The sequence below is a fragment of the Salvelinus namaycush genome, chromosome 28 (genome assembly GCF_016432855.1).
Source record: "Salvelinus namaycush isolate Seneca chromosome 28, SaNama_1.0, whole genome shotgun sequence".
Classification (NCBI taxonomy): domain Eukaryota; kingdom Metazoa; phylum Chordata; class Actinopteri; order Salmoniformes; family Salmonidae; genus Salvelinus; species Salvelinus namaycush.
The window spans coordinates 17,117,617-17,135,108 of NC_052334.1; the positions used below are offsets into that span (position 1 = coordinate 17,117,617).

Consider the following 17,492-nt stretch of genomic DNA (forward strand, 5'->3'; position numbering starts at 1 on the left):
AATAGGCCGATGGTGATAATAAGAGATTTATTTAGGCTAACCTATTTGTCATATTGAATTAATATTAATTACCCAATATCAGTCATTGACAAAAACGACCAATAATGCAGTTTTGTAGTTGGACTATTTGGCTATAAAACTGATGAAAATGTCATATTTATTTCCAATGTTTTTTCAAACTCAGAATCAACTTGTTTTCAGCATTTGTCATGATATCCGAAATATATAATTTCTTCTAATAATGACATTACAAGGAGCATGCCTTCAGGGGATCACTATTCAATATCTATAGCCTATATTTTATTATTCTCAAATAAAGTGAAAAGCATATATTCAGTTCATGCATTTGTAAATTGATCAGGTTATGAAAATAATTGCTCGGTTGATTATCCAAATTCTGCATGCTGTTTTGTGATTATAAAAAAACTAAAACCTAATAAGGTGTCATATTTACAAACGAAACAGTAAATACAAAAATCTGTAAATGATTGACATACATAGGCACACAATAAGTTGTGACATTGGCTTTGGTCATGTGGCCAACAGTGCAGGTGTAGTATAATTCGACACATTCCGGTCTGTCCAGTGACTACTCACTGCATCCCGTGCCTATGTATTTACCGGTTTCTGATGCGCTCGAGCTGGAACATGGCGCTCTACTTTATGCAACGCAGTGTTTTATCTCTGCGGAAGAATACTCAAATACACTGGCCAGTGTCTGTTGACGCTGGAGAATTGCAGTTGTTTTTGAGACGGCGCTTCTCATTGGATACAGTGGACCTGCAATATTTTGCTCATTGTACGGGAGCCCAGGATTGGCTACGTTGGATCTGCAATGCGTCAAGCAATGGCGCCTAATATTACCCGAGTGGTTTAGGAAAACGGTATGGTCGGACAGTCTACTTTGTATCACAGATCATTTTGTAATACTATAATTATTGCTGTCGACAAGACGTTTTTTTCAGTCTGTCTAGTTCCTCAAAATCATACATCCTCATCTGGCAGGGGCTCGATTCGTTTTTTGGGAGGAATGGTGGTGATCGGAGATTGGTCACCGCAAGCATACACGGAACTATTTACTTTTAGTCGCGGAATTGAAAATGACAGGTGTATCAATGAGGGAATATATAATTAAAATATTAGAAATCCTGTGCTGATTGAGTCTATTTTGTGAATTAAACTACTGCATTCAAACTAAGATTTACTTTTAGGCAATAATCTCGCAGTCTGCAACAATTAATATGTCCCAGGCATATTCACGGTTTAATCAGTCTATGGAAGTGAGTTTGTGTGCCCATGCTCAAGAATAAATAAGCCAAACTAAATCATACAATTTGCATTCAAGAGAACAGGATTTTAGCAGCCTAAAATTATGCGATTCCTAAAATTCTACCTCTCCAACAAACCACAGGCGCGTTCGAGATGACGTCATATTCATGCGACTGTTTACACGCAGAGGCTATCAACATGGCACTATTTCCAGCTTTTGCAGGATTATCAAATACAAAAGCGGAGAATGCACCTAAAGGTAAGACCCACAAATGTTTATTTATGTTTAGTGGATGTGTCAACCAGTTAGCCACCGTTCTGTGACGGCTTTTCAAAGAGAGATCTAGTGAAATTAAACGTAAGTGCAACGTTCCTGCTTGAAAGTGTCAGTGTCCTAGTTTTGCTAGCTTCATTGGTCACAACACAATTATACTATAGCTAGTTAAGTGTCTTTGCTCGTAACATAACATCCCCCAAAATATGCATCCGTAGCTATAATTTGATAAACATTAACGTTAGTTACTCAGTGGTTCTACACCTGCATTGCTTGCTGTTTGGGGTTTTAGGCTGAGTTTCTGTACAGCACTTTGAGATATCAGCTGATGTAAGAAGGGCTATATAAATACATTTGATTTGATTTGGTGTGGCCAAGTGAGTAAGCATGATAAACAATGTACCTACACTCACTTACTGTAGGTCAGCAGTGCATTGGCCCATCGGGCCCTCACCATAACCTTAATCTAACCAAAAAGGTGTACTATATAATGTCCTTATAACGTTCAACTCTAAACCCATTGGCACAATGCGATATGACAACTCTTTGACATAGAACTATTTTATCTTTAGTGCATTTACTGTATCAGTGGGCTTCCTTCTGAAAAAAGCTGTCGCCAAACCTGATTAATTCCTGTGCTTAAAAGCCCTAGAGAACTGATTGCGATTGATTTGACATTCCTCTTCTCTCTCCTCAGAACTAGAATGGCTGAGCAATCAAAGTTTCCGCACTGACGACGCTCTCTCTCTTCACCAACGAGCCACTGAGAAAGCCAACGAAACACAATCGGCAGAAACAAGGTGTTATTATCATACGTGTTTAATCGTTATTCAATTATTTCCCTTTCACTGTGACTCAATAGTATTACATGCTCCATTGTACAGAAGACAGGATAAGGCATTCTGCCCCTTTGAGAAGCACTGGAGGTTTTATTGAGTAGCTTTGGATTTTACTACACAATTATAAGAAGTTTACCTCCAAATATCTTATACTTTTGTGGGAACATATGATCTCAGCATTGACGCGGTTGTAGTTTCACCCCAAAATCAACAGCTTGTGATATTTGTACTTAAATGTATACTACTAACATTTCTCAGCAGACTCGTTATACCAGAGAGGGAGGATAAGAATGACGTCCAATCCAACAAGAAGAAAAAGAAGGAGAAGAAGAAGAAGAAAAAGAAGAAGCACAAGAAGAAGAGTGGAGAACCCTCTACAGCAAGCAGTGGCTCAGATTCAGATACTATCTACCCCAGTGACCTCCTAAAAAAGGCTGAGAGCACTCCTCCCAGGTATGACCTCACTAATTTTGTTCCCAGTGACACCCAGGATACATGCTCTAGTAGAAATATATATGATCAGTTTTGCAATTTATATCATAATGAATAAGAGTGTTTGGACAGGGGGGGATTGATCCTAGACCAGCACTCCTACCGTAAGATGCTTTTTTAAATACTTGCCCATGGCTGGTATTACTGTAGTAGTTGTTCTGTTTTAGGGTGTAAGTGTTGCCAGGTAGGAGGGAGATTCATTGTCTGTGGCTCAGTGCGTTAGGGGAGGTATACTCTGGGGGTCTTGCCTGACTGCCAGTTGGAGTAGCTCTTCTTGCCTCAGAATTCAACTGCGACAGCAAGCCTGGCTAGTCTCTGAGCTGCCAATGAAATTACCCCCCACCCGCACTCTTACCCTAACCCTAACTTTAACCCTAAAACTAACCCTTATCATAATTCTAACACTAATTCTAACCTTAACCCTAAACCCCCTAGAAATAGCATTTGACCTCGTGGGGACTAACAAAATGTCCCCAGTTGGTCAAATTTTTGTTCGGCTTACTATTCTTGTGGAGACTTCTGGTCCCCACAAGAATAGTTAAACACAGCAGGTACAAACCCTGACCTAACCAGACGTATGACGTAAAGGTAACGTAAGGGTAATGGCGGACTGAAGGGATTTATGTAGAGCACCTCAAGATAAAACATAATATTCGAAATATCTGCTAAATTAGACTAAAATATTAGCACTACTTAATCTGGTGAGTGATAACCTTCAATCTGGACAATAACACAAAACAAATCCTAAAACTAGAGACATTTATCGACAAATATTACGAAAACAGGCAACAACCAAACATGACGGAGAGTAAGACAGGGGAACCGATTACAAAACGAAAACGTGACTCTTCTACAGACACTGATGATTTAATATTCTCACCACCGGGAATGGTAAAGGTCGAAACCGATCTGTTAAAATCAATAAATGACAAACTGGGTATACTTGAATTAGTTAGTAAGGATATAAAAGAGTTGAAGGCAAGCCTAGAGATGAGTGATGAAAAAGCTGCGACATTGGAGAAGCAAACACACGCGCTAAAAGGGACAGTCAATAAGATTGAAACCGAAATGAATGGAATTAAAAAGGAGAACACCGTTCTGAAAGAAACCTTACTGGACATACAAACTAGATCCATGAGAGAGAATTTGGTACTTACAGGTATCCAAGAAAAAGAAGGAGAGGTTCCTGAATCTGTAGTTAGAGAGTTCCTCCTTACAGCGCTTCAGATTCCACGCGAAGTTATCGACAAAATCCAACTTGAACGCGTTCACCGCTTCGGACAGAGAGGGCAGAGGTACGAACGCCCAATCGTTGCCAAATTTGCTTCATTTAAAGATAAAATAATGGTTAAAAGCCTGGGTAAAAGACTTGCTGGGACCAAAATTGGCATGAATGATCAGTTTCCGAAGGAAATTGCAGAACGGCGCAAAGTTCTGTATCCAATTTTCAAAGAAAATAGATTAAAAGCGAAACGAGTAGCTCTCGTCGTTGATAAACTATATATTGATAACCAGTTGTTCAGAGACACAAAGACTACTCCATGGTTATTTTAAAAATTACAAAGTTCTCATAGACGAGGGAAATAAACACAATTCAAGCCCGGTTACTGATTGTAACAATACAATAAAAAATATAGCTTTTCTATAAATCTTCACATATAACTAATTGAACACACAAGCACTAATTCAACATAGTGAAGATAAAAACTAAGTAAACAGAAGGCACAGTATGTGTGGATGGTATGGTTTGTGTTTATTTTTTATTTTATTTGTTATGTTTGGAAAGTTGAGTGAGTGAGTAATGAAATGGTTGCATATCCCAGAGCCAATGTATTGCTGTGAGCCGGGTATGAGAGGGCTTTCAATGTTGTTCAGATGATGGATATACTTTTATAATGAATTATACGTCTTATTTATTTATTGTCCTATCATGGAGAACTACATTTTTTATTTATTTTTTTATAAATTATATCTAATTATTTATTATCCTGTTTTAATGGTACGGTCCATGGCACTATACCCTAGACACCCACCTGAATGACCCAGATACTAAGGAGAAGTCCCTAACTGTTTTATGTGCCCGCTGTAAGCGGTCTGTATGCAGCTAAAATGAGGTCAGAGACCAAGAGCAGCACTGCCCCCTCAAGATTCTGAGCCTGCTTGGCAGGGTTGGTCCTGCAAAGCCAAAGCCCCATAAAGGGAGAGCATAATATACAAGGAAATTCTCAAAGCTGCTAATGAGAACCTTGACGACCTTGTACCTAGCCGGTGGGGATTCCGGTGGGGTGCCCCCACCCAGGCAGTGGCAGTGCTGGCAACACTAGCTGCAGTAACCCATGGGGAGGGGGTCACACTCGGACATTCAGAGAGGGGGTATATTATTGTGGCCCTGGCGGCACAAAATCAAAGTCGGACTGCATGGAGATGCGTGGGGACATGGTCATGACGGGTGGCCGTATTGTGGGTGTTTCAGGAATAAGGTGTACATTTGACCTCCATTATCTAGGATATGACAATGGTAAATAAATCTCTCAATTTTTGCTAATTTTTTGTGCGGTCTTGCAGGCCTTCTCATGCAGCTGCAACTGCAAGTGCATTTGTAAATCATGACCCATCTTGAGTTGGGCTCTGGGATGGTGCAATTGTTGAGAAAGTGAGCTTATGGTTGTGTGGGGGTAAGGGCTGAGTGTGTGTGGGTGTATGTGTGTATCCCACAACTGTTGCGAAGGAAGAAGTAAAAGATGTTAGGGACAATAGAGGATGATCCACAGATATATATAATACAAATCGAGGTGAGGGCAATGGAAATGCATATGGTAATTGATCTTCTTCAATTCGGTAAATGGCACTGTATGCTCTTTTCAAAGAATGGATCCCAGTCGGTTCAGGGCTATGGGATACAGGGGGTCGAGGGTGGTCTACCGGGCATTGGGATGACAAGCCATCTCGAGATGAGGCCTTTTAGCGGGTGGAATAGTAGGGACCAATTGGAGGTTTACTTAGTAGAAATGCAAATATCATGGTACAACTATATAGACACTCAATCATTATGTTACTTTTTAATAGTACGTTTACAAAAATATATTCTGATTAAAAGAATGAAAGGTGTGTCTCATTATGGTAAGTGGTGAAATAAGTATAGCCAGTTACAATTGTAATGGCTTAGCAGATAATAAGAAAAGACGATCAGTATTTACCTGGCTAAAAGAGAAGGATTATAATATCTATTGTTTACAGGAAACCCATTCAACAGTTTTAGATGAAGTTTTGTGGAAAAAGAACTGGGGGGGCAAAATATATTTCTCCCATGGGCAAAGAAATTCAAAAGGGGTGATGGTTTTAATTAACAATAATTTTGATCCAAATGTGCAAATTGTCCAAACAGATCCTCAAGGTAGATGGATTATTTTAAATATGTTATTGGACAATAAACAAATATGGCTTGTTAACCTATACGGTCCGAATAATGATGATCCAAGCTTCTTTGAAAATATATATAAGAATTTATCAACTCTACAAGCAACACTAGACTCTATTATTATAGTGGGAGATTTTAATACGGTCTTAAATACCTCTATAGACCGGAAAGGAAATCACACTACAAACTATCACCCTCAGGCACTTAAGGAAATCATGAATGTCATGGATATATTGGAATTAGTGGATATATGGAGACTTAAATACCCTGATTTAGTGAGATATACATGGCGGAGGCTGAATCAAGCTAGTCGTCTTGACTACTTTCTTATACCATTCTCTCTGGCACCAAAAGTTAAAAAAGTGTTGATAGGGGACAGAATGCGGTCGGATCATCACATAATTGGCATATATATTTCTCTTACAGAATTTCCACGTGGGCGAGGATATTGGAAATTTAATCAAAGTCTACTAGATGATAAATTGTTTAGAACTAGGACAGAAGATTTTATAACTGACTTTTTCAGACATAACATAGGTACAGCAGATCCCCTTATTGTATGGGACACTTTTAAGTGTGCCTTTAGAGGCCATGCAATTCAGTACTCATCTATAAAACAAAGGGAATTTAGATCAAAAGAGTCCATATTAACAAAGGAAATTGAAGGACTAACAGTACAGTTAGATAGCAATAAAAACAGTACCATAGAGGCACAGAATAAGTTAGAGGAAAAACAAAAAGAAATGGAGGAACTTATTCAAGAAAGATCCAGTGTAATATATTATAAAAATAAAGCGAACTGGATGGAATATGGGGAAAAATGCACCAAATTCTTTTTCAATCTTCAATATAGAAATGCTACCAAAAAAAATGTATTAAAACTTGTTACAAATGATGGAGTCACGCATGATTCACCAAATGATATTTTGAAAGAGGAAGTAAAGTACTTTAAGAATATGTTTTCGTTTCAGGCTCCTCCATCTCCACTAACTGAAACTAATTGTATGGATTTTTTTCCTATTAATAATGTAAAATTAACATCTGTACAGAAAGACTCATGTGAAGGCCAAATTACAGAGGAGGAACTGCTTGATGCAATTGGGGCCTTTAAGGATGGGAAAACTCCAGGGCTGGATGGCATACCAGTGGAAGTATATAAAACTTTTTTTGATATACTCAAAGGACCATTATTAGCTTGTTTTAACCACTCCTATATAAATGGTAGATTATCAGACACGCAACAAGAAGGTCTGATATCGTTATTACTGAAACAGGACCCAAGTGGTATATATAAAGATCCAGTCCAATTAAAAAATTGGAGACCTCTTACACTTCAGTGTTGTGATGCAAAAATCCTAGCAAAATGCTTGGCGCATAGAATAAAAAAAGTTTTGTCAGATATTATTCATCCTAATCAGACAGGTTTTTTACATGGACGATACATTGGAGATAATATAAGGCAAGTACTGGAAACAATAGAACACTATGAAATATCGGGGACACCAGGTCTGGTTTTCATAGCTGATTTTGAAAAGGCTTTTGATAAAGTACGACTGGAGTTTATATATAAATGCCTAGAATATTTCAATTTTGGGGAATCTCTTATAAAATGGGTTAAAATTATGTATAGTAACCCTAGGTGTAAAATAGTAAATAATGGCTACATCTCAGAAAGTTTTAAACTATCTAGAGGAGTAAAACAAGGTTGTCCACTATCGGCATATCTATTTATTATTGCCATCGAAATGTTAGCTGTTAAAATTAGATCAAACATTAATATTAATGGATTAGAAATCCGTGGCTTAAAAACTAAGGTGTCATTGTACGCTGATGATTCATGTTTTCTTTTAAAACCACAACTAGAGTCTCTCCACGGCCTCATAGAGGATCTAGATACCTTTGCTATCCTCTCTGGATTAAAACCAAATTATGATAAATGTACCATATTACGTATTGGATCACTAAAAAATACACATTTTATATTGCCATGTAGTTTACCAATTAAATGGTCTGACGGAGATGTGGACATACTCGGTATAAAAATCCCAAAAGAAAGAAATGATCTCACTCCAATAAATTTTTATAGAAAGTTAGCAAAAATAGATAAGATCTTGCTACCATGGAAAGGAAAATACTTGTCTATTTGTGGAAAAATCACCCTGATTAACTCTTTAGTCATATCACAGTTTACCTATTTGCTTATGGTTTTGCCTACACCTAGTGACCTGCTTTTTAAATTATATGAACAAAAAATATTCCATTTTATTTGGAACGGCAAGCCAGATAAAATTAAAAGGGCCTATTTATATAACGAATATGAATTCGGAGGGCAGAAATTATTAAATATTAAAGCATTAGACCTCTCACTAAAGGCATCAGTCATACAAAAGTTATACTTAAATCCAAACTGGTTCTCTAGTAAATTGGTACGAATGTCTCATCCTATGTTCAAGAAGGGCCTTTTTCCCTTTATTCAGATTACACCTGCTCACTTTCGGTTGTTTGAAAAGGAAATAATCTCCAAAATATCCTTATTTTTTAAACAAGCCTTAGAAAGTTGGTTGCAATTTCAGTTTAATCCACCTGAAAGGACGGAACAAATAGTACAACAAATATTGTGGTTAAATTCAAATATAGTAATTGATAAAAAAACTGTATTTATCGAAGAAATGTTTAAAAAAGGTATAATTTTTGTGAATGATATCATAAATAGGACTGGTGGAGTTATGTCACACATGCAGCTAACACAGACATATGGAAATGTCTGCTCTACCCAAAATTACAACCAATTAATTGCAGCATTACCACAAAAATGGAAGAGGCAAGTAGAAGGGGAAAAAAGTAAGGAACTTGTATGTCGGCCCTGTATTAAAGAACATAAATGGTTAAAGAAAAGTGTGATAAATAAAAACATATACCAATTTCATTTAAGGACCAAAAAACTGACAGCTGTGCCATATAAATTGCAAAATAGTTGGGAAGAGATTTTCGATGTACCCATTCCATGGCACATGGTTTATGAATTGATACGCAAAACAACGCCGGATTCAAAACTTCGAATTTTTCAATTTAAATTACTGTACAAAATTCTTGCAACTAATAGAATGTTATATATATGGGGTATACAATCTTCCCAGCTCTGCAGATTCTGTTGTGAGGAGGCAGAGTCATTAGATCATTTATTTTGGTATTGTCCATATGTAGCTCGTTTTTGGTCACAGGTCCAGGAATGGCTGAAGAATTGCAACATTTGCCTAGAACTAACGCTACAGATAGCAATACTGGGGGATTTGAAAAGCCATAGTCAATCAATCAATAATATAATAATTATTTTAGCAAAAATGTTTATTTTTAATTTACAATCTGTAGAAGCTATGAGAATAGGAAGGTTCAAATCTTTTGTGAAGCATCACAGCACAGTTGAAAAATATATGGCAAATAAAAATCCGAAATGGATGATGTTGGAAGATAGATGGGAAGGGTTGAGTGGAACTGAAGGGTGGGACTAATAACAAGATAAACAATGTAGGGCATACGGGATCTGTGAAATGTGTATAGGTGCGGAGCTTTTGTGAAATAGCACAGTTACAAGTGGAAATAAAATTGGATGGACAACAGAAATAGAGGAAGGACTAAGAACAAACAAGAGAGAACTATTATAAAGTAGTCTGTGTCTGTAAAATAGGTATAAGATGTATAAATTGAAGGTAAAAGCAGAAGTGTTTATTAGTTTACTCCAATTGGGGGAGCGGTGGTAGGGTTGCGGGGAATAATAATAAAGGTATATTCTTTAAAAAAAGTATGTATGTCTATATAGGTATGTGTATGTATATATGTATATATGTATGCATGCATGTATGGATATATATATTTACCCAAAAAAATATGGGGGATTGGAAATGATGCAGACAATTACATTGGAAGCAACATTCTTTCCGCAATATTAAGCTGATCCACCCCCCAAAAAAAAAATAAAAAAAAAAAAAAAAAAAAGAAAAGAAAAAAAAGAATAGTTAAACACGTCCACACACACACACACCTGTCTCTCTTTCTCTCAATTCAAGGACTGGCTCCTCCACAGGAGACTTGTGTAACTTATCCTTCAAGCTAAAGTCAAATTATCCTAATGTTGCCATTATTTTTTATCTGTACTATACTGGCAATATTTAACGACTAATCTGTTACTGTACTGTCAATATTTAACGATTATGTCTGTTTTACGAAAAGCTTTCTTATCAATTTCCATTATGGCATCATGTTTGTGTGAGGTAGCACCACTAACCCTATATTGTCTTTTGTTCCAATCATGAAAACGCTGGCTCGCTACGTCACCCACCCCTCTTTAGAGGTGTGGCCTATACTCTGCATTGATCCTGACTATCTCTGTCTGTAGTGAGGAGGCGCAGTTTCAGGTGGAGGGGTCTTTTATGTGGTTGGATGACCTCCAGACCCCCACCGATCGGCCCTTCTGCGTGGACAGGAGAGCAGACCGTGCCAACTGGGAGTACAAATCACTTTACAGAGGAGATATTGCTAGGTATGTAATCTTCCTTCCACCTCCGCTGCACCACCTTCCACCCTCCGCCTCCCCACTCTAACACCCCTCACCTCTGCACCACCACCATTACTGCCATCTCAGCTCTGGTGTAGCTGTCCATCAGCCATCATCAACCCACTCTTACCCTGTCCACACCACTGAGCTGGACAGAGCTGCGCTATACTGCACTGGCCTGGCTGCGCATCCACCACTGTTGCTGGACGCGCGCTGGAAAGGACAATGCGAAAATAACCATACGGTTCAGGTTGGCACGATAGTGTTGAAAGGGTATCTGTTGGCCAGCAGTGTTTAGTTTACCCCCCAGCCTGGTTCTGCTCCCAACGCAAGGTCAGTCAGAGAGGGAGTCAGTCAGCTCCATTACAGTACACATCATCACACGGGGGCTTGGGTGGCCAGAGGGTGGGGGCGGGGTTGGGGGGGTGATAATAAAAGCTGCACAGAGTTTTGTGTCTGCAGTGCTGCAGTAATCCATCTCTCACAGGTGGTTTTACTACTTCAGCCCTCTGACTGCCCTCAGCCCGCAGTCACAGTCAGGGTGCTGAAATCAAAGCTCTTAACTGCTGTAAATTCCATCCTTCCTGTCAGAGCGCACTCTATGCCCTACATACTTAGTGAGTTGAATAATGACGTGCCTAGGATGTACGCTCGCCGTGGGGTATATATTGTTGCCATACGTACAGTGCATTCGGGAAAGTATTTAGACCCCTTTTCCACATTTTGTTACATTATAGCTTTATTCTAAAATTGATTAAATAGTTTTCCCCCCTCATCAATCTACACACAAATCCCCATAAATTATTTTGTGCAAATTTATTATAAAACCACCCCAGAAATATCAAATTTCCATAAGTGTTCAGACCCTTTACTCTGTACTTTGTTGAAGCACCTTTGGCAGTGATTACAGCCTTGAGTCTTCTTGGGTATGACGGTACAAGCTTGGCACACCTGTATTTGTGGAGTTTCTCCCATTCTTCTCTGCAGATCTTCTCAAGCTCTGTCAGGTTGGATGGGGAGCATCGCTGCACAGCTGTTTTCAGTTGGCTCTGGCTGGGCCACTCAAGGACATTTAAAGACTTGTCCCGAAGCCACTCCTACATTGTCTTGTTTGTGTGCTTAGGGTCGTTGTCCTGTTGGAAGGTGAATCTTCACCCCAGTCTGAGGTCTTGATCACTCTGGAGCAGGTTTTCATCAAGGCTCTCTGTACTTTGCTCTGTTCATCTTTCCCTTGATCCTGACTAGTCTCCCAGTCCCTGCCGCTGAAAAACATCCCCACAGCATGATGATGCTGCCACCACCATGCTTCACCATAGGGATGGTGCCAAGTTTCCTCCAGATGTGACACTTGGCATTCAGGCCAAAGAGTTGAATCTTAGTTTCATCAGACCAGAGAATCTTATTTCTCATGGTCTGAGAGTCCTTTAGGTGCCTTTTGCTAAACTCCAAGCAGGCTGTCATGAGCCTTTTACTGAGGAGTGGTTTCCGTCTGGCCACTGTACCATAAAGGCCTGATTGGTGGAGTGCTGCAGAGATGGTTGTCCTTCTGGAAGGTTCTCCCATCTCCACAGAAGAACTCTGGAGCTCCATCAGAGTGATCATCGGGTTCAAGGCCCTTTTCCCCAGATTGCTCAGTTTGGCCGGGCGGCCAGCTCTCGGAAGAGTCTTGGTGGTCCCAAAGTTCTTCCATTTAAGAATAATGGAGGCCACTGTGTTTTTGGGGACCTTCAATGCCGCAGACATTTTTTTGGTACCCTTCCCCAGATCTGTGCCTCCACACAATCCTGTCTTGGAGCTCTACGGACAATTCCTTCGACCTCATGGCTTGGTTTTTGCTCTGACATGCACTGTCAATTTTAGAATAAGGCTGTAACTAAACAAAATGTGGAAAAAGGGATGGGGTCTGAATACTTTCCGAATGCACTGTACACTATATGGACACCCCTTCATATTAGTGGATTTGGCTATTTCAGCCACACCAGGTGTATAAATCGAGCACACAGCCATGCAATCTCCATAAACACACATTGGCAGTAGAATGGCCTCACTGAAGAGCTCAGTGACTTTCAACATGGCACTGTCATAGGATGCCACCTTTTCCAACAAGTCAGTCAAATTTCTGCTCTGCTAGAGCTGTCCCGGTCACCCGTAAGTGCTGTTATTGTGAAGTGGAAAAGTCTAGGAGCAAACACGGCTCAGCCGCGAAGTAGTAGGCCACACAAGCTCACAGAATGGCACTGGTGGCACGTAGCGTTTAAAAATCGTCTGTCCTCAGTTGCAACACTCACTACCGAGTTCCAAACTGCCTCTGGAAGCAACGTCAGCACAATGACTGTTTGTCGGGAGCTTCATGAAATGGGTTTCCATGGCCGAGCAGCCGCACACAAGCCTCTGATCACCATGTGCAATACCAAGCGTCGGCTGGAGTGGTGTAAAGCTCGCAGCCATTGGACTCTGGAGCAGTGGAAGCGCGTTCTCTGGAGTGATGAATCACGCTTCACCATGTGCCAGTCCGATGGACGAATCTGGGTTTGGCGGATGCCAGGAGAACGCTACCTGCCGAATGCGTAGTGGCATAGTGAATCATGGTTTGGGGCTGTTTTTCATGGTTCGGACTAGGCCCCTTAGTTCCAGTGAAGGGAAATCTTGACTCTTCAGCATACATGACATTCTTGACAATTCTGTGCTTCCAATTTTGTGGCAATAGTTGGGGAAATGCCCTTTTCTGTTTCAGCATGACAAGGCCCTGTGCACAAAGCGAGGTCTATACAGAGACGGTTTGTCGAGATCGGTGTGGAAGAGCTTGACTGGCCTGCACAGAGCCCTGACCTCAAGCCCATCTAACACCTTTGGGATGAATTGGAACGCTGACTGCGAGCCAGGCCTAATCGCCCAATATCAGTGCCCGACATCCCTATTGCTCTTGTGGCTGAATGGAAGCAAGTCCCTGCAGCAATGTTCCAACATCAAGTGGAAAGCCATCCCAGAAGAGTGGAGGCTGTTGTAGCAGCATATGGGGACCAACTCCATATTAAGGCCCATGAGTTTGGAATGAGATGTTCAACGAGGAGGTGTCCACATACTTTTGGCCATGTAGTGTCTTCTTTTAACTCAGTTTGCTTCTGAGTATAGTTGTCTTCATTAGCATATTTCTAAGTATGTGTCTATATACGTATGCATGTCCACAGAAGCGGTGTAGTAGGACCCACTGATCTTTTTATTAACTACACAAGGGCAACAAATTGAGTTTCAGATGATATCGGGTTTAATGTGTAGTCAATACACACACACACACCACAGCAAGTTAAGTGAAATGTGATCAATATAGCCATGATTGGACTGGTGCTTGGTGTATTGCTGCAAAGGGACTTCCTTTTTGGAGGAGGTCAGGTGACGCAGACAATTCTGTTTATTTCTACTTTTCTCTCTCTTTCTCACCCTGCCCTCCCTTACTGAGCTGCACCCCAGTTCAAAACGCTCTCAATACATTGCCTTTTCTCATAACAGGGATTCTACATATGACTGTAATGATTGTAATGTCTTTAAAGGTACAAAAGGAAAGGCTCTTCCTCTCTGGGTTTGGACCTGCGGTCTCAGGCCGTGAGCTGGGCTGAGTCTGGCCCAGAGAAGAAGAGAGTGGACAGGAGACAGAGACCCAACCGCTACTTTTCCCCCACCGTCCGCCAGCTGCTGATGTCTGATGGCAAACCCACGCTGCCCAGACCTCCACAAGAGTGCACCACCACCACCTTACCCTTCATCCCTGTGCCCTCCTGTCTGGAAGGTGAGGCAGAGGGGGGTGCCTCTGCCAAAGGCCAGGGCTCCTGGGTCAACCCCCTGGGGGTGTATGACTCCTCCACCTCCCTGTGGCTCCAGGGGAAGGGGAAGGCGGAGCATGGCAAGGCAGAGGAACAACCTTCTACTCCCAGGGACAATGCTGCCGTCATGCTGGCTGAACGGGTGGAGGACTTCAACAGGAGGCTGAGGGAAACCCCCACAGACACACACACCTGGCTTCAGTTTGTCCTCTTCCAGGTACACTACTCAATGTTAAAACGCCATAATTACACACCACACCAATCAGTCCCTTCAAATCACATTACATTTTAGTAGGGCCAAGAGTTTTTCCGGGACATTTCAACGTGTCAAGAACAATTCCAGTCCCTGGCATGTATCTTGATACAACAAATCACATAATAACTTCCAGAACTGTATTACAGGACGAGGTAGCTGGGGCGCCTGGGGTGTTTGGTGACATCTCTGAGAACGAGACCGAGCGGCGGAAGAGGTCAGTGCGGGCGACGCTGGAGAAGAAGGTAGCCATTTTGGATCGAGCAGTGGAGAATAACCCGAGCTGCGTGGAACTGAAGCTGGAGCGACTGCGGCTCTGTAGGGAGCTGTGGGAGCCGGCAGCCCTGCTGAAGGAGTGGAAAAAGCTGGTGTTCCTGCACCCCAACAGCGCCCCCCTGTGGAGGAAGTACCTGCTGTTCATGCAGAGCCACTTCAGTACCTTCTCCGTGTCAAAGGTCAATACGGTATACGGGAAGTGTCTGAGCACGCTGGCGGCGGTGCAGGATGGGAGCATGGTTTCTCACCAGGTGCTGCCGGGCACTGATGAACACATGCTGGGTAATGGTCCAAGCCACATACTATATACTTTATATATAATAATGTTTGTATGAATAACTTATTAAGGACTTTTCCCTAGAGATAGCTTCTACATTATAGACAGAGGACTACTGAAATGTGCACTAACTCACAAACTTGTTCTGTTTGGTTGTGATGGAAAGTCATTGGTTTTTGCTTTCTCATCTTTTATTCACTGGCACATGGCTGGCTCGCAGAGGGTCTGAAACTTGAGAAGCATTAGCCAATGTAAATATTTGTAGAGGCGAGCAGAGAGCGAGTATTATGGTTCAGGTTTCCCCTTGTCATTGTGTCCTGTCCTGCTGCTGTATTGAACTGTATGTGGTTCATTATGCATGTTTGGACTGTGTCTGTGACCATAAGAGTTGAAGAGAAGAGTGGATTAGTTGTCATTCTATTGGAAGTGAAAGGTGCTGTTGTCTCTGCTGGAGTGTGTGTGTGTTTATGTGTTGTGAAAAAGTATTTGCCCCATTTCTGATTTTCCCTATTTTTGCATATTTTTCAAACTGAATTATCAGATCTTTAACCAAAACCTAATATTAGATAAAGGGAACCTGAGTTTACAAATAACAAAAAAAGTGCTACTTATTTTATGTATCACATAACAAAGTTATGCAACACCCAATTCGCTGTGTGAAAAAGTAATTGCCCCCGTACACCCAAAAAGTTACGCTATTAATCATCTGGCCATAGAACATTCTTCCAATAGTCTTGATGATCATTCAGGTGCTTCCAGGTGTTTTTTGGGAAACTTGACTCAACTTTTTGGATGAGATGGGTCCCATTAAGTCTGACGAAAACCAAACACTGCATTCCACAGTAAGAACCTCATACCAACGGTCAAGCATGGTGGTGGTAGTGTGATGGTTTGGAGATGCTTTGCTGCCTCAGGCTCTGGACGACTTGCCTTAATAGAAGGAACCATGAATTCTGCTCTGTATCAGATAATTCTACAGGAGAATGTCAGGCAATCCGTCTGTGAGCTGAAGCGCAGCTGGGTGATGTAGGAAGACAATGATCCAAAACACAAAATTAAGTCTACATGAAAATGGTTAAAAAGCAACACATTTGAAGTTTTGGAATGGCCTAGTCAAAGTCCCGACCTAATCCCAATTGAGATGTTGTGGCAGGATTTTAAACGAATAGTTCATGCTTGAAAACTCACAAATGTCGCTGAGTTAAAGCAGCTCTACATGCAAGAATGGGCCAAAATTCCTCCACAGCCATGCGAGAGACTGATCAACAACTACAGAAAGCATTTGGTTGCAGTCCTTGCAGCTAAAGATGGCACAACCAGTTATTGAGTGTAAGGTGGCAATTACCTTTTCACACAGGGGAATTGAGTGTTGCATAATATTGTTAATTAAATAAATAAATAAGTATACATTTTTTGGGGTGTTATTTGTAAACTCTGTTCCCTTGATCTAATATTAGATATTGGTTGAAGATAGCATTCAGTATAAAAAATATAGAAAATCAGAAAGGGGACAATACTTTTTCACGGCACTGTATCTCCTTTAAACTCCTTTCAGAAGTCTTTGGTATGGATTTGATGTGGTTATAATCTGTCGTGACAGACTAAATTTAATTAGCTGGCTAGCTAACTGGTTATATGTATCATGATGTCATTGCCAGATGTCTGTGGGTGTGGCACAGGGCCTCGTTCAGTAGGCAAATGTGGAATTTTGCAGCTAGAAATGTCATTAAATAGAACTGACAAGATTCCTTTTTCCCAATGACTGACAATTATATCTGTTTTACACAGTACACATCTATCTGCAATGTTCTATAACATCTTTCATTCTCCTGAACAGACCCCTAAACAGGTTTGTGCTGCGTAATGTTTCTGACCACTGACAGGAGATGAGGAACAGATGGACTAGGGGAGAAGGAGGGTGAGAAAGGGAGAGAGGATCATGGATGTCCACTCCAGTGTCCATGCTGCTGAGCCATGATATGAGTACTACAGTCCTGGACTAGCCTCCTGGCCCTCTGGCATCT

General features: G+C 41.0%; 1 protein-coding gene across 2 annotated transcripts in view; it reads left to right on the top strand.

Moving 5' to 3' along the window:
- The first annotated feature begins 819 nt into the window (after nucleotides 1-819).
- nrde2 (NRDE-2, necessary for RNA interference, domain containing) overlaps nucleotides 820-17,492 on the top strand; it is a 29,010-nt gene continuing 12,337 nt past the window's right edge. The window contains exons 1-7 of one of the 2 annotated variants that reach the window (XM_038967647.1): nucleotides 820-884; nucleotides 1,412-1,528; nucleotides 2,241-2,343; nucleotides 2,641-2,835; nucleotides 10,686-10,829; nucleotides 14,393-14,879; nucleotides 15,065-15,473. In XM_038967647.1, coding sequence (XP_038823575.1) covers nucleotides 1,423-1,528; nucleotides 2,241-2,343; nucleotides 2,641-2,835; nucleotides 10,686-10,829; nucleotides 14,393-14,879; nucleotides 15,065-15,473 — 1,444 coding nt within the window. In that variant the 5' untranslated portion in view covers nucleotides 820-884; nucleotides 1,412-1,422. The remainder of the gene's footprint in view (nucleotides 885-1,411; nucleotides 1,529-2,240; nucleotides 2,344-2,640; nucleotides 2,836-10,685; nucleotides 10,830-14,392; nucleotides 14,880-15,064; nucleotides 15,474-17,492) is intronic. The other variant, XM_038967648.1, reaches the window with a different exon arrangement.